The sequence below is a fragment of the Dama dama genome, chromosome 15 (genome assembly GCF_033118175.1).
Source record: "Dama dama isolate Ldn47 chromosome 15, ASM3311817v1, whole genome shotgun sequence".
Classification (NCBI taxonomy): Eukaryota; Metazoa; Chordata; class Mammalia; order Artiodactyla; family Cervidae; genus Dama; species Dama dama.
Window position 1 is genome coordinate 86,049,020 of NC_083695.1, and position 24,846 is coordinate 86,073,865.

General features: G+C 44.1%; 1 protein-coding gene across 1 annotated transcript in view; it reads left to right on the forward strand.

Moving 5' to 3' along the window:
• Positions 1–390: 390 nt before the first annotated feature.
• Positions 391–24,846, forward strand: part of PLPP4 (phospholipid phosphatase 4) — a 141,683-nt gene continuing 117,227 nt past the window's right edge. Inside the window, exon 1 of the mRNA XM_061163179.1 lies at positions 391–509. Within this exon, the coding sequence (XP_061019162.1) occupies positions 454–509 (56 nt within the window). The 5' untranslated portion in view covers positions 391–453. The remainder of the gene's footprint in view (positions 510–24,846) is intronic.

Genomic DNA, 24,846 nt, shown 5'->3' on the forward strand with positions numbered 1-24,846 from the left:
GCGCTGCCCGGGCGCCGAGCCCAGGGGCCGCCCACGGGCGGGGGAGCCGGGGAGCGCGCAGGAGAGGCGGCGGCGGTCGGGCTTCCCCGGGCTTCCCCTCGCCCCGGCGCGAGCGCAAGGCGCGGCCGGCCCAGGGCGCGGAGGCGGTGCCGGCGCGGGGGACCCGGGAGTCCCCGAGGCGTCCTCCCGCTCGGCGCAGGGGCCGCGGGGCGGGGAGCGTCGGGGGCGGTCGGCGCGGTGTCCCCGAACCCCGGAGCCTCGGGCGGGAGATTTGGGCTGAGCCCTCCCGGCCGCCCGCCCGCCCCTCCCGGCGCCCGCCTCCCGCCCCCGCCCGCGGCCTGGAGCGCGCCTCCCTCGCCGCCCCGGGTCTGGCGAGCCGGCACCCGCCGAGCTGCGGGAGCCACCGAGAGCATCAGCCGCCGCCGCCGCCGCGGGAGCCGTTCCGGCCGCACCATGCGAGAACTGGCCATCGAGATCGGGGTCCGAGCCCTGCTTTTCGGGGTCTTCGTGTAAGTAGTGGCGCGCCGCAGGTCGGGGCGCGAGGACTCGGGGACCCACGGACCGAGAGTCTGGGCACCCCAAGTTTGTTTGCGTCCCTCCGGGGCCTGGATTGGAGGGCCCCTTCCCCGCCCAGGGGTGCGTCCTAGGGGGCCTAGAGAGACCCTTCTGGCCCTCTTCCTGGGACTCTGCGCACGAAGGGACCCCCGCGCGCGAGACTGAGCCGGCTCCCGTCACCCCAAAGCGCCAGGTCCCCTGGCCGGCGCCTTTCCCCGGCCCTGCACCACCTGCCGGGGATTCTGGATGCTCCCGGGAACGCAGACGCGCACCCTCGTTGGCGCCCTGGGGAAGTTTCTTCCTGTGTGTGATCTTCGGAGCCCGACGTTTGCAGTCTCTGCTCCTGGCTCCATCCTTCCTGGATCCGCGCGGTGCCCAGGGCCGGGCTGGGTCTCCCTTCGCGCCCCTGGCTTTAGCGCCGCGGGGGGTTGGGGGGGTGGGTCCTGGTGAGCGTTTCCCCTGGAGGCATTTGCGGTACTTCTCCGGCTGGAAAACTGTTGCTGCTGCGGCTGAGAAGTCGAAGGGCCGGCAGCCGGGAATGTGGGCTCCATACGCCCAGAGCTCTGTGCGGAGTCCATGTCCACTTAGGGCAGCAGCGAGATGCCCCGGGGGCCCTGAGCGGCGGGTGCTTGGCAGGAGGAGGGGTATCTGGCAATGGGTTTTTTCAGAGACGTCTGAGCCCCACTGTACCCCCGGGGACCCGCCGCCCTCCAGCTTCCCCCGCGCCCAAGCAGCAGCGATCTGTCGCGTCTCTGCCCTTCAGATTCAAGCCCAGAACATCCGCTCAGACCCATTCCTAGCCTTCTGTCATCTCCTGTCACCTAGGCGCCCATGTCTACATTTGTCCCTCCATTAGGGGTTCAGGTTCTCTCTCCTCCTCTGCGCAGGGCTGTTTTCAGACACATTTTAAATATTTAAGTTGCATGAACTTTCTGGATTTGCTTTTTTTTTTTTTTTAAAGCCCATTGAGCCATTCCAAACAGGAGGCCTCTCTCTGGATTTCTGCCCCGAATCCGGAGTCCTTGGTGGCAGGTGGGAAGGCTGTGAGACGACTTTGGTTTTGTTCATCCAGAAATGCGAAGAAATGCCCTTTCTGGCATGTTTTTCTTTACCAGTGACTAAATTCATCCAGCGTGTTTATTCACACTGCTAGAAAAACATCCGTGAGCTTCCCCCAGATGCAGAAACCCCCTCTCCTAGCTTCTGACTAAACACTGGTGTTATTCAGTGGGAAGAAGAACTCGGGTGGTTCCTGAGGCACTTAAGAAAAAAACAGAAAACACTTTTCCCTCCTCTTAGTCTATTTTTCTACCTTTGGAATATACATTCAAACTAGTACTTGCCCTGCGGTCAGATGGGGACAGCTTCCAATTGGCAGTTAGTCTGAGCCCCATTAAAGTATTATGTGATAGAAATGATAAAATAGTGTTCAGTGCACAGCAAAATTTACCATTTGTTGGGTGAATGTTTGTGTGAGTGATGTTGAAATAAAGTGAGATAGGCTTTTCGGCTGCTAGTTTTGTTTGCCACTGGCAATCATCAAATTTTTAAAAAAAAGATCCAATGATATGTTAATATTTGTATTATGAAAGTAACACTCCTTCAAATATCTGCCCCAACCAAACATTTATGCGATGTTTACAAATATGTAATGAATGGTCCATGCAGTGGATTTGGAAATTTGATAATTATCATTTTATGTGCTTCTTGCTTCCTCTAAAGATGTTATGTAAAAACCAGGCAGTTTATGTATTTTTTTCTCCAGCTTCCCCTTTGTATTACTTACTTAATGGGGGATCTGCTATCACCCAGAGGGGATCTGTTATCACCCGAAATCTTGGGCGCTGATGGCATTTTTGTATGATTCCCTGGTTTTGTATCAAATTGGAAATATTAACAGTGTGTCCAACTTGTGGCTCTTTTACCTGCAAAGACCAGCTTTGGTATCTGTGCTCAACTCCCTGGGTGGGAATCTTGGATACTCAGATGCTGTTATCATCAGGCAGATACTGACTTCCGGAAGGACTGGTGTGGAGATACAGATGACCCTTTGTTTTCTTAGATAAGCTTCTGGCGAGATGACAGATGCTGGCTTTCGGGGGTGGGGGGAGTTTTATTCTTCCTTTCGCTGATGCTGGTCTGATGGCAGGCTTCAGTGGCTTGAACCCACCTCTAGTCATGAAGGTGGTGGTCTCAGTAGGAGGGCTTCATCCTAGTAGGTTTAGAAAGTCCCTCTGGACAAGCCAAATCCATTTCTCTGCTGTTGGGTACAACTTAGATGACACTATCTGGTTCTGCTTGATGTATCTACCTTATTTCTGAGGATAAGGGAATAATCTTTTGCTGGGGGATACTTTATTTCTTTGCAGACTTGTGCCTCTGGGGAACATCACCTGTAGATGTACCTGTTCTCTGATCAGATTTGCTCTGCATGAAATTAGAACCCCACTTCCTGGTGCCCAAAGTCGTGTCTGACTCTTTTGTGACCCTGTGGACTGTAGCCCACCAGGCTCCTCTGTCCATGGGATTTCTCAGGCAAGAATACTGGAGTGGGTTGTGATTTCCTTCTCCAGGGGGTTCTTCCTGACCCAGGGATCAAACTTGCATCTCCTGACATTGGGAGGTGGATTCTTTATGGCTGAGCCACCAGGGAAGCCCCCCCTAGAGGTGTGAGGTTAGTGCTATTACAGTGCATTTGTGGATCCCTGGATAGTGGGGATAGACTAGGAAACAAGGTTTCCCTTGTTCTCTTAGGGAACTGGTTCTCTGTCTCTAAACCAGGTTTAGCACTGAACTTTGATGACTCAGGATTCTAAGAGGATGCTTTTCATGGACCACTCTCCAGAGAGCACCCGAGAAATGCTTGTCCTGCCTGAGAAGCTCAATCTCCGAGGAGAAAATTAGTAACAAGTAATGCCCATCAGGGTTGGTATGTAAAATTTAACTTACCAGGAAATAAATTGGCTTGGGGAATCAGTGTTTAGGAAACATCGAAGTACAGTGTGCAGCTTTGAGGCTGAATTTAGTACTTTGAGGCTGTGGGCTTTGCTCTTCCTCAAGGGTCCCATGGGAGGGCTTCTCAGGTGACGCTAGTGGTAAGGAACCAGCCTGCCAATGCAGGAGACGTGAGATGTGGGTTCAGTCCCTGGGTCACGAAGATCCCCTGCAGGAGGGCCTGATAACCCACTCCAGTTTTCTTGCCTAGATAACCCTACAGAGCCTGGTGGGCTGCAGTCCAGAGGGCCGCAAAGAGTCAGACATGACTGAAGTGACTTAGTGTGGCCCGGCAACGGCTGTGGGCAAAGCAGAGAGAAGGAGCCCACAGGCTCCTCCGTTGTGCCATCACCCGAGATGCCAGCAGGGGTACCGTGTGTTCCTGCACCTGCTGAAGCCAGCACTGGATATTGCTGAGTGAGTGCCGCGTGGATACAAGGTGGTCAGTCAATGGCCCTAGAGCCCACGGTGTGGGTACTACCGGTGGTGCACTACTTCTACTTTTCCACCGTGGCCACTCCAATAACTACCATTTATTCAGGGCTTACTATGTGCCAGGCACTAATAAAGACAACCGCATGTACTATTTAACCATTATATGCACCTGATGAGGTGGGTGTGCTGACATTTCTAATCATGGATGAAGGATCTGGAACACAGATTAAGGAACTGCCATAGAGCTGGTAAGGGTACAGAGATCTAAATCTCAATGCCCCAGCTCTCAGTCAGCTCGCTGTACAGCTTCAAAAAAAAAAAAAAAAAAAAACCCAACAACAGCCAGCAGTGGTCTGTTGAGGGCTCGCTGTCCACCAAAGGGACTCCAAGTGATTTCTCCTTTAAGTCTCATTTTACTTGAAGGTATCTTCTTAATTTTTCTGACTTTACGAATAAGGAGACCAAGGTTTAGAAAGGCTAAGTAACTTGTCTGCAGGTACTCAGTCAGCAAGAGGTATAACATGGTTTCAGGCAGTTGCTTTCCCTTCCCAAAGCTGCCGAGACGAACTGTGTCCAGTTCCAGGCTTCCGGACTGGAGCCAAAGTGACCACCTCTTAGAAGCCATCCCTTTATGTGGTTCCTTATCTTTAGAGAAGCTCGGTCTGGACTAATGTCACTCTAGTTCTAAAACCAGACTCTCTTGACATCTCAGTGGTGGAGGGGGCCAGCTGTGGTTCACCTTCCCTAAGAGGAGGGGTTGGGCTTGTTACAGATTTTACGGGTCTTCCTTATGTCTCTGGAGCCCAGAGAGCATGATGTGGTGAGGAAGTTGCCGGTAAAAACATTAAAGGACTAGCGCTGCTTTCTCTTGCCATTGTTGGCCGTTCCCTGCTGGGGCATCAGTTAAATGGGAGAAACCTTTATTTATAGCGCTGCAGAAAGGACCCTGGAAATATGATGATGACCTGAAATGCTAACGGGGTGGGTGGGGGATGGCGCAGATGAGCTGCCTACTTCATTTGTGAGTCTGGGGTCCTCAACCTCTCTTTTCCTTCCCACGTCCCTCCATCCGCTTTCTCTTCCTCCCTATGGCTCCCGGAGGGTCCCTGTCTGGGATGTCCCTCCAGTGCTCAGGATGCCAAACAGTGGTGTTTGCTTCACTTCAGATCAACTCAGCCTCCCTCCTTGAGCACTTCCTATGCTGGAGGCCTGAGCAGTGGCAGGGATGGTTGGGTAAGGAAGACCAGGGGGACTCCAAGGAGCACGCAGCCTGGCAGAGCAATCATACAACACACTGCTTTTCCCCACCCCACCCCCCACCCCCCACCCCCGTCACTTTGCAATCACTGGTTTTCAAAGTTTTGCCTCCAAACATTTCCCTTTTATTATCCATCCAGTCTGTAGGTGCATGTTTGGCATCTTGTAGTTGCCTGCAGTTATAGTGGTTATTTTTTTTCTCTTTCATTAGTAAACCTCCGTTTGTGTAATTCCAAACAGACACAGGGTAACTTGGCGCTTTAGCCGATCCAGGTGACTTGCTCGAGGGCCCTGGCTGTGACGTGGATTTTTGGAATATTGGCAGTAGCTAATAGATCTTTATTACCCCGAGGATTCTGGTTTCAGACTCGAGGTTGGGGAGGGCTATGGTGTTTGGAGCAGACTGCTCGGTCTTACTTAGAAGGAGGAATTAATTAGCCCTGGGAGGAATGACAAGGAAGAGACAGGTGCTAAGGAAGGTTGCTTAGAGCTGGCATCTCTCACCTGAGTCTTGAGCAGGGCATGGAATGTGCAGAGAGCCTGGGCCCGAGAACATTCCTGCAGACAGAGTCCTGGAGCCAAAGCCTGGAGGCACATTTTGGGTGGAATTGGCTCAGATGGTAAAGAATCGGCCTACAGTGGAGACCCAGGTTTGATCACTGGGTTGGGAAGATTCCCTGGAGAAGGGAATGGCAACCTACTCCAGTACTCTTGCCTGGAGCATCCCATGGACGGAGGAGCCTGCTGGGCTACAGTCCATGGGGTTGCAAAGAGTAGGACATGAATGAGTGACTAACACTAACTAAGCTCACCATGTGTGGCTTCAATACAAAGTGTGGGTTTCGAGGTTGGGGAGTTGGGTTGTAGGAGGGTTAGGAAATGAGCCTGGCACAAGGACGTCTTAGTGCCCTGCGTGAAGCCTGGATAGTCCCCTGTGTGGAACGTCCCTGGGGAGCCCTGGGAAGTTTGAAACAAAAAAGCACCATGAACAGATATGTGGCCACTGTGGAGGGGTGCAGCAGTTCCCTTGGGCACCGAGGCCCTGGTCCTTCTGTCAGTGACCACGTGCGGCTCTGCTTCTGGGCTCCTCTGTGCTTTCGGGGAGCCTGAGGTTTGTTCTGCCTTCTGTGCAGGAATCCACATCCCTGTCTCCTTTGCTTTCCCTGCTCTTTCCCCTGGGCCTTGCAAGGTTGGTGCTCAGCAGAGCTCACCAGCTGGCACTTGGTTTGTGAAGATCATGTTTACAGACCTCTGAATGTTCAGCATCCATGGAGAGCAAGGCTTCCTGAAGGGCAGCCTGCGGACCACCTGCGCCTGAATTACCTGGGCCCCGTTCAGGCCTAACTGGATCAACCTTCGGAGTGGAGCCCACCCTGGAATGGGTCAACACTCCCATCAGCCTGTGGAATGTTGCATTTTCATCAGGCGATCCTTCTGTCCACCACATTTGGGAACTACTGATGTGCAGTTACAGTGGCTTGAGACCCTCTTGTGGTCTAGGGTTGCCTCTGGTTATTTTCTCCTCTGGTTACATGGGAGACAACTGTTCCCAAATCCCTGCTTTTAGGTGGGGCTTTGGGAAACATGGGCAGAGTGATAGGGGTCAGCTTCAGGTTGAGGCAGCATCAGGCCACCTTGGTGACCTGTCATTGTCCTTCTCTGTTGGCGGCAAGCATGGAGCTCTGTGTTGAGATGGCAAAGTTGCCAGATACCAGCTGCTATTGGAGGTGGACTTGTGGGACAGAAGGAAGCTTTTTTTCCTTAACTGTGATTTGCGGACTGAGGTAGCTCAGCTGGTAAAGAATCCACCCTGCAGTGCGGGAGACCTGGGTTCGATCCCTGGGTTGGGAAGATCCCCTGGAGAAGGGAAAGGCTACCCACTCCAGTATTCTGGCCTGGAGAATTCCATGGACTGTGTATAATCCATGGGGTTGCAAAGAGTCAGATATGACTGAGTGACTTTCACTTTAGCTACTGTAGCAGAAATCTATTCTACCTAATATACCTGTAATAATTTTGCTCACTCTCTAGAAACAAAGGGTTGTTTGAGGCAAAGTGCAAATGACAAACTGTGGGCTTTGGAGCTAGATGGATCGGGGCTGGAATGGGATTTTGACTCTGCTACCAACTAGCAAATTGCCTAAAACCTCAGTTTTTTCATGAGTGAAACGGGTTAGTTCCTACTTCACTGGGTTTTATTAGGGTGCTGTAAGTGCCTATAGTACATACACCAATAATAGGTGTCTGCTCCCCACTCTCGTGAATCCTTATTATATGTAGTGTCAGAACATGGCAGTGTAGTATAGTGGTCACAGTCAAGGCCCTTGGCATCGGGTTACTGGGGCTTGAATCCTGGTTTTGTCACTTATCTGTGTGAACCTTTTAGCAAAGCGTTTATCCTAGTTCAGCCCATGTTTCTCCATCTGATCTCCATCAACAGCACCCTTGGATGTAAGACTTGTGAGTACTAAATGAGAGAGCCTCAACAAATGGTGATATGATTTTTATTATCCTTTTATTGAGATGAATCTGTAATGTACACACTGAGGAAATTGCCATAGGTAGCTAATGATACTCTTATTGCAAATGATTTACTACAAGATTTCTGTAAAATAATTAACTCCTTTATATTTCGAACGATTGCCATGAGTTCATTCAGTGAGCTGTACCCCCATATAAAAGCATGGGGTGCTGTCTCTCTGATGGCGTCTCAGCCCTATAGCTTCTCAGCAGTGACAAATCACTGCCCTTTTGCAGCAGTGATTCTAGGACACTGAATCAGAAGTGTTATCGGCATTCGCTAATATGTAAGGAAAATGCCGTGTTCCCATCATTGACTTTTGAGTCTGTGCTTGTCACACAGAGTTCTGCTAGAAGCCTGGTGCAGACAATTCTTCAATCAGACACCCCTTGTACCCTCTAGTCTCTGCATGCCAGACCAAGTCTACCCAGCGCTTCTCCCCCACCCAGGAGGGCATCTGCTCTGTCTTCTGATAAATGGAGCATCCTTCTGTTTGAAATATTATTTGCCACTGTAGAATGAGTTGGCTGTACCCAGAATTCTGAGAATTGGTGATGTTTTCCCACAGGGAGATAAATGCTTACAACACCCCAAAAAGAGATCATTAGTTTTATAGCTTCGGGATAAAGTTATCTCAATTAGTTATAAAGATTATGCCTTTTATGACCCACACAAGGCTCGTAAAAGCTCCATATCTCTGTTTTTCTGTGATAGTGTTTTTAAATATGAAAATTGTCTCAGTAATATTGTTTCTTTAAAAAATATAATCTTGGTGTTATGTGGATGAATTAGAAACCCTGGTTCACCGTGAGGAAGTAAATTCGTACAGGACTTGGCAATGCCTGGGATGGATGAGCAGGAAGCCAGAAGGGGCTGAGGCTGTGGAGACCAAGGACTGCTTCATCACAATCTTTTAATACGTGACTGTGAAAAATTGTCCCGTCGAGGTGAGGGACGAGTTGTTATTCTTTCTCCACCGAAGACAAAGGAGTGAGAAACGGGGTCAGAAGCTGCAGGAGCGTCTAGGCTGGTTTGCAGAAAGGAAACAGTCTGCCGATCAGCACTAGATATATCTTTCTCCTTTACCAGAGGGTTTTTAAAATGTGTTTTTATTGAAGTATCAGTTTGAGCCATGTGGAATTGCTGATACTTGACTGTTTTGACCTACAGACTCAGGAATTTCATCTCAGTCCAAACTAAAAATAATATCCACAAAGAAAAGTGCATGATTCATGATTGTACAGAGCACCCTCCACCCTCACAGTCCCTTCTTTCACCCTGAGGGTCTCTATCATTCTAAACTTCTAACAACATTTTTGAGCTTTGTGTAAATGGCATCATGCACTGTGTATACTGTTTTCTGTAGCTTTTTTTGGGCTTTTTGCTTGGGGCATGCTTTGGAGACTTCTCCGTGTTGTGTGTAGTTTTGGTTTGTTAATTCTGATTGTTATTGAATGATGGTACCTTTTTGTTTACTCATTATATGGATATCATTTATGGATATTTGGATTATTTATTATTTTTGGCTATTAAGCATAATGCTGCTGTTGTTTTTAATGAACATATCTGTAATTCCTGTGGGCTATATACTGAGGAGTGGAAATGCTCAGTAACTCATCTGAGGTTTTTTAAAGAGGATTTGGCTTCTTTTTGTCTGGCTCAGATTCTGAGAGAGAGCACTAGTCTGTATGCTGCTTTAATCTCCATCCATTGATCAGTCACTTTGTGTAAAGCACGTGGTGAATGACAGGAGGATGCCCAGAGCCTGGGTCTCTACTCTGCAGGAGGGGGATAGCTTGGCACCAAAGTCTGCTCGTGGGCATTGGAGCTGTATCCTGATTGCTGGTGAGAGAGATGTGTCCAGGCTTCCTCATCTGTAAAGTGGGAACAAGATATCATTGCTGAGGAGGCTTAAAGGCAAAGGGATGTAATGTTGCGACACATGGTATGTGTTAAAGCCAGGCTCCTTTCCTTCCTCCGCCTCTCTTCCCTCCAGTGGGGAGGTCGAGATTCAGTTCAGTCGCTCAGTCATGTTCTACTCTTTGTGACCCCATGGACTGCAGCACACCAGGCCTCCCTATCCATCACCAACTCCCAAAGCTTGCTCAAACTCATGTCCATCCAGTTGGTGATGTCATCCAACCATCTCATCCTCTGTCGTCCCCTTCTTCTCCTGCCTTTAATCTTTCCCAGAGTCAGGGTCTTTTCCAATGAGTCAGCTCTTCACATCAGGTGGCCAAAGTGTTAGAGTCTCAGTTTCAGCATCAGTCCTTCCAATGAAAATTCAGGACTGATTTTCTTTAGGATGGACTGGTTGGACCTCCTTGCAGTCCAAGGGACTCTTGAGTCTTCTTCAACACCACAGTTCAGAAGTATCCATTCTTCAGGGCTCAGCTTTCTTTATGGTCTAACTCTCACATCCATACGTGACTACTGGAAAAACCCTATCTTTGACTAGATGGACGTTTGTTGGCAAAGTAATGTCTCTGCTTTTTAATATGCTGTCTAGGTTGATCATAGCTTTTCTTCCATGAACAGTATGAAAAGGGGGAGGTCGAGATAGAGGTAAATAAAAGATACCTAATGTCACAAACAGGGAGATCAAACCAGTCAATCCTAAAGGAAATCAACCCTGAATATTCATTGGAAGGACTGATGCTGAAGCTGAAGCTCTAATACATTGGCCACCTGATGCAAAGAAATGACTCATTGGAAAAGACCCTGATGCTGGGAAATATTGAGGGCAGGAGGAGAAAGGGGTGGGAGAGGATGAGATGGTTAGATAGCATTATGGAGTCAATGGATATGAGTTTGTGCAAACTCCAGGAGATGGTGAAGGACAAAAAAGCCTGGCATGCTGCAGTCCACGGGGTCACAAAGAGTCAGACACGATTGAACAATTGAACGACAAGAACGGAGTCACAATGTGATGATAATAACGAGTGCAGCTCTCAGTGCCACAGCAGAGATGAACCTGGAGCTGGTATCTGGGAAGGCTGAGTGGGTGTTCTGAATCATTGTCCAAGAAGTCATTGAGAAGAAGAAGAGGCTTATATGCGTGGATAGGGGCTTCCCTGGTGGCTCAGTCGTAAAGAATCAGTCTGTGATGCAGGAGACTGCTTATGTGTGTGTGGGGTACCCTTTAATTGACCTGTCTCTCCGTCTTGGTTACAGGAAAAAAGTTTTAATACTAACCATATGCCGTGTTCATACTAGGCATTTGTCACACCCTAGATGACTTAATCTTTTCAATCCTTTACTCTAGGAGGTGATACTGTTGTCCTAATTTACAGAGTTCAATGTTCCTCAAAAACAGAGAACTCTTACCAATCAGTATGAGAAGAAAAGAGCTCTTCCAAAAACAAACAAACAAAAAGGACAGTGGACAGGAATAGAGAACTAATAAAAATACAAATAATCTATTTTAAACCTTTGGTTTCCATAGAAGTTCAAGATATGCATCTAAAAATGATAAAATACATTGCATACAGATTAGCACAAGCTTTTTATGGGCTCCGATGAACAAGTGTAGCCATTGAACTTAGTTTTGTACATAATGTAGATAACTATTTGTTAGCTTGGAAGATATCCATAAACTGTTGTTAAGTGATAAAAAGCAGGTTACATAAGTGTGTATAAAGCTACTGTAATGTGGTAATAGAATAAAATCAATTTGTATCTATGTCTGTAAGAAAACAGCTATAAAGATAAACAACGAAATCTTAATGGTGGTTATTTCAGGCTGATGGGATTATATAATATTTGCTTTTTTTCATTATATCATTTGTTGTATAATTATTTTACAGTAAACATTTATTACTTTCATACATAATTAGAAATTGACTTAGATGTTTCCTGTTATGGGGGAAAAAAAGAAGCTAATGAAATATCCATAGACAGGGCACTGGATGATTCTTTTCTGATTGCTTTAGAAATATCTGAAGTAGGAATGTGTCAAAAATCAACCTTACTATATTTCATGTCAAGTAAAATGTTTAAAGGAAAATCAGAAAGTAAGGATTAACACACAGGGTGTGTGAGATCATGGTAAAACAGATATGATCAGATGCTACAGGTGGAATTATAAATGGACATAAGCCTTTTGAAGAGTAATAACACAGTGCATAGATAGCCATAAAAATTATTCCTGTTCTTTGACTTAGAATGCTTTAAAAAATATGTTGAAACACTGATATAAAAGATGCAGAATCCTCATATATAAAGGTGTTCATTGCTATGTTCCATGCCAAGCAAATACACTTGTCAAATAAAAATAAATTAAAGTTCAAATGGTCAAAAAAATTTCAAATGGTCAATGTTTGAAGAAAAGTTGTAGAAGTTATGGATATAAAGAAATACTATATAGCTATTAAAGTAGCATTTTTGAAAATCATGAAGAAACAGAGTAAAATTTTATGAAGTAATGTTAAGGAAAGCACTACACAAAAAATATATATTTCCAGACTTGGAAATAGGTCTGATTCAGACAAATGTTAGAAAAGATTACAAAAAATGAAGGTGGATGGGAATGAATGTTCCCCTTCACTTGAACATTATTTTAAAAATTAAAACAATACAAAAGGTGTAAGTTTCCCAGAACTCCTGCACTTCTGCCAATTCCATTCCCTTCACTTTTTAAAGTTAAACTTTTAAACACATATTTATATAATAAAAAAGAAAATACATTTTATCTATAGCTTAATTTTTTAACTTAATATACCTTGGAGATATTTTCTATCTTTATAGATCTACTTGATTCTTTTTGCTGGCTGTGTAGTATTCTGTTGTATTAACCTATTCACGGAATTTTAAGAGTATTTTCATCTTTTGTTATAATAGACAACGTTGAAGTTGTGCATATATTGTGATGTACCTGCTAAATTACTGCTGTGATAAACCCAATAAATGAAATCTCTGGGCCAAAGGCCACGTGTATTATAAATTCTGATGGGTACTACCAGAAGGGAAAGTGAAAGTCACTTAGTGGTGTCTGACACTTTGCGACCCCATGGACTGTCCATGGAATTCTCTAGGCCTAGAGTGGGTAGCTTTTCCCTTCTCCAGGGGAGTTTCCCAACCCAGGGATCGAACCCAGGTCTCCCACATTGCAGGCGGAGTCTTTACCAACTGAGCTATCAGGGAAGCCCTGGGTATTACCAAATTGCTGCCCAAATGGCTATACCTACTTACATTCTAGCAATAGTTCAGAGGTATCTGTTTTTTTTTTTTTTTTTAACATCTTTGCCAATGCTGGATGTTATTAACATTTTATATTTATACCATGAGAGGGAATATAACATTTGCATCTTTTCACTCATGTATGGGAAATTTGTATTTTTAACTAAAATATCTGCCATTTTCCTTTATTCATGCTTTTATTGGATCTTCACATTTATCTTCCTGATATGTAGGAATGCTTTATTCTTAATAGCTATTGACCTTTTATTTCATAAGTTGCAAGACTTTTACACCTCTATGATTGACTTTTAAGTTTCTTTGCACTTTCTATTATTGCGCATAATTCAATGATATAGTTAAATCTATCAACCTTTTCCTTTATGGTTTTAGAGTTTCTGTCCTATTTAGAAAGGTGGCTCAGCTGGTAAAGAATCTGCCTGCAATTTGGGATACCTGGGTTCAATCTCTGGGTTGGGAAGATCCTCTGGAGAAAGGAAAGGCTACCCACTCTGGTTTTCTGGCCTAGAGAATTCCATGGACTGTATAGTCCATTGGGTTTGCAATAAGTCAGACCTGACTGAGCAACTTTCATTTTCACTTTCACTTTTCTCAGCTAAAACATTCTTTTCTCTGTATTGCCTAGTATTTTATACTTTCACTCTTTAATTTTAATTCTTTATGGCAATTTTAATTCTGTGTGAGATTTAGTAGTTTAATTCTGTATGAGAATTTTTTAAACTTATGGAGTGAAGTGGAGGATTTAACATTTTTCTGACATGTGGTTTTTCAATTACAAAATAGCCATTGTTTTCTCAGTGACTTCTTCATCACGGAACAAACCTCTGTATGTCCGTAGATTGCAAGTGAATTCTATTGTGATTATTTGTTTGCCTGGTTGTGGCTCAATATAACATTTCAATTATTGTAACTTTACAGTTTATTGAGCTATCTGAAGGGAAACGGCCCCTTCTTCCTGAGAAGGTTTAGATTGTAGGATCCAGAACCAGGAAGTCTGGGGCTCAAAATACTCATCCGCCGTTGGCTAATTATGTGAACTTGGGTGGTTTGCTTTATCTCTCTGTGTTTCAGCTCCCTAGTCTTAAATATGGAGATGATTACAGTGTTTGGAGAAGGAAATGGCAACCCACTCCAGAATTCTTGCCTGGAGAACCTCATGGACAGAGGAGCCTGGAGGGCTCATGCGGTCACAAAGAGTTAGACACAACTTAACGACTGAACAACAACCACAGTGCTAAAATAGTTTCATTGAATTGAGATCAGTGACTGTGGCTTGTATGATTTTTTAAAAAATTTTGTTATGATTCTCTGTATGGTCATATACATAGTCAATTTTTAAATTCACACACAGTGTAAATTTTGGTAAATTTACATAGTTTGAACATAATGAATAGTTTCTGTTTGGTGGATATAAAGCTCTAAATATATTAAAGCAAGTTAGCTGTGCTGTTCAAATCCTCGTATTTTCACTCTTTTAAATTTGTTCTTTTAAATGTGAAGATATGCTCCCTATGTCAAACTGGGGTAATTAAAGCTTTCATATTTTTTGAGATAACTAATATTTCTTTTGCATTGCTGCCAACTTAATTCTGTTTTCTTTAAGTGGTGCTCATTTTTGTGTTTTTCTTTCCCCTTTTCTTTCTTGCTTTGCTGAATAGTTCAGGTTTTCTTTGCTACCTCCCTTTTTTTCCTTTAGTGATTTGTAAGTGAAATTACTATGTCCATTTCTAGGTAGTTTTCTTAAATTATCTTTCATTCTGATGAAATTGAACGTCTTATCATTACGAAGTTTCTATCTTTGTTTCAATATTCTTAAAGTCTACTTTATCTACTTTTAATATGTAGGTACATTAGGTTTCTTGGGATTAATGTCTGCACAGAATGTATTTTTCAGTCTTTTTATTTTCAACCTATCTGTATTTTTATGTTTAATGTATAAAACTATGAGTCTTATAAACAGCTTTTAGTTGTGCCTTTTAATTTTATCCAGTCTGACCAGTCTCTGCCATTCAGTTGGAGCGGTTAAGCCATTACAGTTAATGCAATGGATATGGTTGAGTTGAAGCCTACCACCTTCTTACTTGATTTTTATTTTTTTCCATCTATTCTTGTTTCCCTTTTCCTGTCTTCTTTTAAGCTAATCAAATACTTAATAGTATTCTACTTTATCTCCTTTATTGTATTTTAATTATACCTCTTTAAAAAATTCATATGATTCTCTATACATTACAATATGCATTTTTTACTTGTCATTGTTAAGTCAATATTACACCATTTTATGTACAATGTAAGAATCTTTAAAAAACATGTTTTTCTCATGCCTTTGGTACATTGTCTTAGATTTCACTTTTATGTGCAAGCCCCATAAAATATTTACATTATTCTGTCTTAGCAATTAATACATTTTTATAGAAATTAAATTTTAAATATATGTTTACCTACACATCTACCATTTCTAGTACTCTTTATTACTTCTTGCATATTTGATTTTCCCTTTAGGATTATATCCCTTCAGCCTAGATAACTTCCTTTAGCATTTCTTGTAGGGAAGGTTTGCCAGGAATGAATTCTTTTGGCTTTTGCTTTATTGGATTTGTCTTTATTTTGCCTTAACTTAGGAAAGATATTTTTGTTTGCTATGGAATTCTAGATTGACAGTTTTCTTTCGGTACTTTAGAGATGGCTTTGAATTGTAGATTTTAATATTTTGATGAGAAGTCAGCAGTCACTGTTACTGTCACTCTTCTGAATGCCACATGTTTTCCAGTTGGCTGATTTTAAAACTTTATTTTCATTTTTGGTTGGCAGCAATTTGTCTATGATATGTCTCATGTGGTCTCATTTGTATTTTTTTTTTTTTTTTACAGCTCAAGTAGACAGATCTTTTATTAGATAGACAGTAGATAGTACACTCCTGAGACAAGGGAGAAGGCCATCCCCAAAGGAGTGGCACATTTGTATTTTTGCTGCTTAGGTTCATAGAGATTTTTGGAGCAATGGTTTGATATCTTTCATCAATTAGTTATTCTCAAGACATTATTTTTTCAAATATTTCTTTAGCCCCAGTCTGTCTCTCCTCTCCTTCTGGTTCTTCAGTTATACATATATCAGACAGTTTCTTTTTTTATTATTCCATAGGTCTTGGGTACTTCTTTCTGTTTTTTTTTTTAATTTCCCTCTCTGTGACTTAGTTTAAGATAATATCTATTGACTTCAAATTCACTAATTCTTTATTCTGCTATATCTATTTTTTGTTTTTTGTTTTTTTGGTAAGCCCATGCAACAGATGTTTTATTTCAAATGCTTATTTCTTTCAGTTATATATGGCTAATTTCCTTTTGATTCTTTTTTATAGAGTTTTAGTTTCTTTGTGATATTTTCCACTGGTTCACATATTCTTTTCATCTTCCCCTAGAATTAAACATATTTTACAGTAGAAAGTCCTTTTCTGCTATTTCCTTTGTTAGGATGATCCATGGTTTTGTATTTTTCTCTCTAAATTATGGATCATGTTTTCCTGTTTCTTTGCTTGTGTCATAATTTTTAATCGTATGTTGGATATTATGAGTCACACATTGTGGAGACACTTGACTGTTACTGTCCTCTGAAAAATGTTGAGTTTTATCCTTGTGTGCAGTTAATTTACTGTGGAGTCACCTTAATCCTTGAAGCCTCGGTTCTAGGCTGTGTTTGGATAAGTCTGTATTGGTTTTGCTTTAGATACTAGGGTGTGTCCTTAAGTTCTAGGATGTGTTTCTTACTCCTGTGGTTTGACCCTTTGGAGGTTTCAGTAGAAAGTATAACTTGGGGAAATTTCAACTCCAAACTCTATCAGGAGATAGAGGCTGCTGAAGTCTGTCCGTCACTCTTTAGACTATGGTGTTACTCTGTGTGTGTGTTTCCAGTACAAGCACATATGTTAATAATGTCAAATGTACCACAGAAACTCATGATTGCCCACATTGTGAGAGAGAGCACTTAATAAGACCAAGCCTTTAATGGAGGTGGTGGCATTTCCTTATTATTTAAACAATTATATATTTTTCAGAAGAAGAATTCACATTTCCAGCCATATTTACAATTTAACTAATTAAAACTGCCCAAACTGAGATTTCTGGATATTCTACCCCTAGAAATATTGTCACTAACAGGTGTAGCCAAATAATAGCACTAGGAAGTATTGTTGCTACAGCCATTTGCCTCAAATACTATCTTCCACAGCCACAGAAGATTTGAAAACTTAGTTAAACCCCAAGCTACAGTTGCTAAAATAAATCCTGCATCAGTTCAGTTCAGTTCAGTCCCTCAGTTGTGTCCGACTCTTTGCCACCCCATGAACCGCAGCACACCAGGCCTCCCTGTCCATCACCAACTCCCAGAAGCTACTCAAACCCATGTCCATTGAGTCGGTGATGCCATCCAACTGTCTCATCCTCTGTCGTCCCCTTCTCCTCCTGCCCTCAATCTTTCCCAGCATCAGGGTCTTTTCAAATGAGTCAGCTCTTCGCATGAGGTGGCCAAAGTATTGGAGTTTCAGCTTCAACATCAGTCCTTCCAATGAACACCCAGGACTGATCTCCTTTAGGATGGACTGGTTGGATCTCCTTGCAGTCCAAGGAACTCTCAAGAGTCTTCTCCAACACCACACTTCAAAAGCATCAATTCTTTGGCGCTCAGCTTTCTTTATAGTCTAACTCTTGCATCCATACATGACCACTGGAAAAACCATAGCCTTGACTAGACGGACTTTTGTGGGCAAAGTAATGTCTCTGCTTTTTAATATGCCGTCTAGGTTGGTCATAACTTTCCTTCCAAGAAATAAGCGTCTTTTAATTTCATGGCTGCAATCACCATCTGCAGTGATTTTGGAGCCCAGAAAAATAAAGTCAGCCGCTATTTCCACTGTCTTCTCATCTATTTGCCATGAAGTGATGGGACCGGATGCCATGATCTTAGTTTTCTGAATGTTGAGTTTTAAGCCAACTTTTTCACTCTCCTCTCAAATACTGCATAGGGATTTTCAATTAAATTTAAGTTTTTATGGGGCAAATCGTAATAAACCTAAGGTAGCAAGCTTAGTTCTTCTGTGGCCAAAGGCCAGTGTTTATAGGCTTCTTAAACAACCAGTTTTGCCTGAGACAACTCATTACTAAAAATTTGAATTACCCCAGAACACAAAGTAAACATTATATTGAGTTTGATCCACTGGTTAACTAGATTGTTGTTGTTTAGTCGCTAAGTCATGTCTGACTCTTTTGTAACCCCATGGACTGTAGATGGCCAGGCTCCTCTGTCCATGAGATTTCCCAGGCAAGAATACTGGAGTAAGTTGCCATTTCCATCTCCATGTGGCTGTTACTTTCCATTGTTGTAGTTTGTATTCTTCTCCTGCATGTTGGAATTTCTGAGTTTGCCAATGATTCGAAAGAAATTTGGACATGGAATTTTGGATTCCCGCTCTCTGTCTAAACTCCTTAACAGGGATGTGTCTCCTTTCTTGTATTATCCAGTATTTTCTCCCCATATGCTTTGTGTTTTCCATAATTTTTCTTTTGTATTCTGCTTTGCTAACTGGTACCCCTTGAGGCTCTTCAGCCTGGATATGGATTTTATGTTTTTCATTCTTTTGAGTGGACTTCTGAGAGGGAAAAAAGACAAAATGTGCAGGTTCAATTAGTTTTCTTGAATTAGATGGCTCTTTCAAAAACATTTTTCAAATTTTTCTTTGATACAGTGTTTATATTTTATATTAATATTATATTAAAACTTGATTCTTACACTTGTGAATATTTTTATGGTTTTCTGAGTCATCAAGTAAGTGATCTCTTCTTTATTAATCTAAAATCCTACCTATTTTCCAAGACATGACTCAGAATTTGCTTTTCTGTGGTATCTTATTTAAATATACTAACTCTGAATGTATATAATACTGATGATAAAGTTACATAGAAGTCCCACATATGTCTTTTTTTTTAATGATGGAAATACTTGATTTTCTGGGTGTATTAGGTTTTAATTCAGTCTTATGGACAAGTGAAAATGTCTTCAGCCATATAATGAGAACATATTAAATCAGATATAAAAAAATACAAATACCTTATTTATGGAAAAACACAAGAAACAGAGATACTTATGCTTTGATTTTTTTTTTCCAAATGCAAAATATCCTTTCACTGTTTCCTAAAAGGAGCAGATTGGGGTTGTTTGGTTCCAGGGGTGATGATGATGATAATAGCTAGCATTTACTGAGCACCCACTGTATGCCAGGCAGTGCACCAAGGCAGTTTACCCTTTAAGTCTTCAATCCTATGAGGTAGGAATTTTATAATTCTTCATATTTTTGGATGAGAAATCCAAGGCTTAGAGAGGTTTAAGAGCTCACCCCGTGTCAGACTGTTAATAAGTGAGATGAAAGTGCCTTCCGTGAAACATTTAAATTGAGTGTTTAATGCGATGGAACAGTTGCATCAGATTTGGATAGAGAGGGGAGAGAGGGTCTGGTGGCTTTCTGGTAATTAAATGACCCTGACATCCTCATTGAAGTCATGGACGTGAAGGGGATTGACGTACGCTGAGCAAATGGATCTCTGACATTTTACCAGAAGGCACCACAGAGTGAATTATATCTTACCCTGTGTCTGACCTGGGAGAGTCTCGAGGGATTGTCTCATCTGTCTTCCCCCTCTGTTTTTCTTCCCCCCCTGTCTTTAACAGAGGGCCTCAATCATGTCCTCCTTGTTTAGCGGCGAAGGCCCACTTAGACCCCCAGTCTCTTGACTCTTGGCCCCAGGGGCTGCTCAGCATGTGACCTCCTCTGCTTCTAATATGGCATAGGTCCTGCGCATTTGCGTTTGGGCTCCTCTTTTTCCCATCTTGTTGGGATCATGTGAATGCAGTATTGCCTTTCTTGATAGCCTCTGTGGGGAGCTACCTGGGGAGCTGCTTTTCATGGCTGATTCATGTCAATGTATGGCAAAAACCATTACAATATTGTAATTAGCCTTCAATTAAAATAAATAAATAAACTAAAAAAAAAAAAAAAACCACACACGCTCTTGCTCTAAAGGAAGTCCTTGATCCAACATCTCCCTCTGCCCACCACCGCCACTTCCAGTTATAAGACGAATGAATTCTGGGGATCTAATGTACAGCGTGGTGATGATGGTTAATGATTATTATATATTTGAAAGTTTGTCGTACCTGCTCTGTCCGCAAGAAAGAAACGGTGGTTTTGTGACACGATGCAAGTGTAAGTTAGCACTACTGCAGTGAGCATTTTGCAACACATGCTTATCAAACTAGCACATCGCACATCTTAAACACACATGAGGTCGACTCTATCTCCATCAAGCTGGGAGAAAAAGAAGTCCTGACAGTTCCCTCCCGTGTGCTCGCCACACTTCCATAGGACACAGCAGAGGGGTGTCTCCAGGCCGAGAGAAGGTGAGGTGATGAGCCAGCCATGACTGAGGGTGGTGCCCACTCCTGGTGGTGAGCCTGACCTGAGGCTTCCTGTGGACTTTGTTCTAAGTGTCAGAACAAGGGATGCAACCTGAAGCTCCGGGGTGGGTGTGTCTGGAGGTGTTTTCTCCCCAAAGTCCAGCTTTAGAACCCAAGGGGCACCATGTGTCACACTCAGAGTGTGTGTGTGTTGGGCAGGGTGTCTGCAGCTGCTGACACGTCGCTGTCTCTGGCCCAGTTCCCTTGTTCTGCGAGCAGTAGATGACGTATAAGCACAGGGAGGCACTGCCCTCACTGAAGATACTGTTGAAATCCCCTCCATTCCTTCACTTCTGCAGCCTGACCCATGCTTGGGTTGAGTCCCACTGTGCCAGGCCTAGGGCACAGAGATGAAGGATGCCACACGCCAGCCCCTGTCACATGGCCAGTGGACAGCAGGGCCTCTGTATGTTGGGTTACAGCCAGTCCAGTCTTTCTGGCTTGGGGACTTACCAGTGCAAGAGGACATGCCAGGAGTTAGCAGGTTGCAGTGGGGTCAGGGCCTTGGGGGTCAAAAACGACAGTGCTCAGAGCCGGGTGACAAAGTAGCGTAGAGGACTCCGCAGAGCATCTTTGCCTGGGGCCAGCCGTGTCCTTCTCTAGGTAGACCTGCGTCTGGCCCTCCAGCCCCAGGGACTGTCCTTGGAGCTGCTTTGCCACGAGAAATAGCAGCTTCTTTCTTTCTGAGTGCTTACTCTGTGCTTTGTGGGCAATTAGCTCATCTCATCCATACAACATGATGTGAGTGTTGTGATTTTTTTTCACCTTACAGGGGGTGGAGGGGTGAAGTGCGGGGAGGGGTGTGATCTGTCTGTGGTTGTCTGCTCATAGGTGGTGGAGGTGGAATTGGAGTCCAGGCCCGCCTGGCTCTTATCGCTCTCTGTTCCCATTGTTTTGTGCCTGCACTTGGGTGGGGGATTAGCTTTGCCCTGAGTCACCCACGTGATTCCCTGGTGGCTCAGTTGGTAAAGAATTCGCCTGTAATACAGGAGGCCCAGGTTTGATCCCTGGGTCGGGATGATCCCTTGGAAAAGGAAATGGCTACCCATTCCAGTATTCTTGCCTGGGAAATTCCACGGACAGAGCCTGGCGGGCTACAGTCAATGGGGCCGCACAGAGTCGGACATGGCTTAGTGACTAAACCACCACCCGCATGATGCCATGCTGCCCGCTCTGTCTGGTGTGGATCTTGGTCACAACAAACCCGTAGTCAGATGTAGCCGAGTCTAGCACTGAGGTCCCAGAATCTGGAGCCAGGCTGCTTGGCATCCACTGTTGCCTCCACCTCGGCTTAGGTTACTTTAACCTCTCCTTCCTCAGTCTACTGACCTGTAAAATGGGGATAGAAATAGTACCTGCTGGAACCTGTCGGGGGATAAATACTGGCCGAGCGATGCCTGGCAAGTAGGGAGCACAAATGTAACCTATTATTTTTTTCTTGCTTAAATGTGAAAGTGAAAGTCACTCAGTCATGTTCAACTCTTTGCAACTATACATGGACTGTATAGTCCATGGAATTCTCCAGGCCAGAATACTGGAGTGGGTAGCCTTTCCCTCCGCCAGGGGATCTTCCCAACCCAGAGAGGGAACTCAGGTCTCCTGCATTGCAGGTGGATTCTTTACCAGCTGAGCCACCAGGGAAGCCCTGGTGTAGTGTATTTTTTATTATTTTTTACTGCAGTATAGTCACTTTACAATGTTGTGTTAACTTCTGCTGTATGTACAGCAAAATGAATCAGCTGTACATATACATAGCTACTCCCCCTTTTGGATTTCCCTGCCTTTCAGGTCACACAGAGCATTAAGTAGAGTTCTTGTGCTACACGATAGTCTCGCATCAGTGGTCTGGTTTATGTTGTTGTTCAGTCACGCAGTCGTGTCCGACTGTGACCCCGTGGACTGCACACACCAGTTTTATACGTAGTATCAATAGTGCATATGTGTCAATGCCCATTATTGTCATATTCACAAGCGCTCGTCTAGAAATTTTCCTACCCTCCTTTTTGCCCTGTCTTCAGAACAACATGTCTTTTTCTGTACCCTTCTCTGGCGGTCTTCTTGTCACTCTGACCTTATCTTGCCTGTGAGAGCCATTTGTTTGTAAGAATTATGTGTCTCACCTTACTGTGATCATTGTTTCTTTCTTGACCAAGTAGAACCTCTCCCTGGATGTCAGCAGGCATTGTTGGAAAACAGTGCCTGCCTCGGAACGGCAAACATAAAAAGCATCCGATGAAGCTTGATTAATTTTCTGTGTACTTTTTTTATGCCTAAAGCGTGAATCATGGTTTTCATTTTCTTCTCAAGAATGTGAGTTGCCTGCTTTGAATTAATCCAGCAATATAGTGTTTTTTGTTGTTTTTGTTTTAAATCTCCCTACTGCTGTGTCAGCACTCAGAATTATTGCCTGAGGGTTTTCTTTGAACTTCTTAGAGCATCTGAAGGTGTGTCGAATAATTTTTAGATTCAATTTAATTGTTTCAAGTTTGTAAAAAAGAAGGGAAAAGAACTCTGTGAAGATTGTGCTCAGGAAAGAGGTGTCCCCCTTGCCAGTTTTGTTCGCTTGTGTCTGAAATGTTTCAAAAATCACTCTGCGTTTTTCTGCTGGCTGTGCTGGAAATCACAAGTCCTTGCTTACCTCAGGAAATCAGGAAGCAGGGCTTGCCCCGGACTAAGTGGGGTTTGATTTCACACTGAACGGAGTCAAGTCCTAGGTACAAATCAATGTCAGATATAAACAAGTCCTGGCACAACTTCCCCGTGTGGCCTTGGGTTTGAAAGCATTTCCTCATTTGACTATAAGCTTCTCAAGAAGAGGAGTCTGGACTTTTGTGTTCACCACTCTCTGTCCCGCCCCTGATATGTGCCTGGCACATAGTAGATGCTCAGGAAATGCGGAGTGAATGATATAACTGTGGTGAGGTGATTTCCGGTCACTTTATCAGCTACTAGAGGAGGAGCTCTTCCAGCCGGGGCCTCCCAGGCCTGCAGACAGGAAGTCAGAAGTCAAGGCTTGTCCTCAGAAGTGCAGAGAAGCTGGGAGGAACAGTTGTAGGAGGACATGTGTCACTAAAGGAAGACAACATTTCCACCCCAAGAAGAAGTGCAGTGCACAAAGGGCCAGGAGCTGCATGGAGATGTCCTGTGGGTTTGCAACTCTCTCAGCTTCCTGGGGAGCCTGGCAGACCCCTGGTCTGCCCTCCTTGGGCTCTGTCGTTTAGAGACCGTGCAGGGTGGGAGTGAGCAGGGAGGTGGCAAAGTGGCAGTGGGGTAGTGTGGCCATGTGTGTGTTTGATTAAATGTCCAGACACACACCAGGCTTTGCCAGGTCTCCATCTCCGCCTCCCCCGCCCCCCAACAGGGCCCACACCCACAACTGTCCGGGCGACCTTCTGGTAAGGGGTCCTTAGTGGAATCACGCTCATTTCCCCAGGTGCAGGCTCCGAGGTCAGTTACTTCCCATCCCTTCTTGGGGGTTAGCTACTTCGTCTGTTTGCATTACCTCTGACCTGAGGTTTACCTCTTCCGGGACCTCAGCTTTTAAACAAGTCATCTTTGTTAGAATTCTTTCATTTTACTTTAATGATTTTTTTTTTAAATTATGAAACAAATATAGGCTCAGTGCAGAAAGCTCAATAGAAAGAAAAAAAATTGAAAGAAAGAAAATGGAATTATTTGTCATCCTACCACCCAGAGAAAGCCAGAGTTAACATTTTGGTTTTGCATTCTTTTAGTCTTCTTCCATTTCCCCACCCTGACTCATACCATGATACATGATACTTTTTCTGCAGAGAAGGTATGCCTTGTCTGAAATAAAATTGTGTAGGCTGCCTTTTTCATTTGGCATTATACGCTCAGCATCTTTCTATACCAATAAATATTCTTCCCCAACTTGCAGGGGAGTGATGGGCAGAATATGCTGCCCCCAAATATGCCACTCTGGCATAAAGGTTATTTGGGGCTGAGGGCAGTTGATAGGAAGCAGATGCAGGAAGGGCTTCCTGCCCTCCCCGTATTTTCCTAAAAGCAGAGCATTAACTTTCAAGGGTGTCCTTCCACCCATCCGTACCAAGAAGGCCAGAGACCTTTGAAAGTGAAAGTGAAGGTCACTCAATTGTGTCCCACTCTTTGTGACCCCATGAACTATACAGTCCATGGAAATCTCCAGGCCAGAATACTGGAGTGGGTAGCCTTTCCCTGCTCCAGGGGACCTTCCCAACCCAGGGATCAAACCCAGGTCTCCCACATTGTGGGTGGATTCTTTACTGTCTGAGCCACAAGGGAAGCCCAAGAATATGGGAGTGGGTAGCCTATCCCTTCTTCAGGAGATCTTCCCGACCCAGGAATCGAACTGGGCTCTTCTGCATTGCAGGCAGATTCTTTACCAA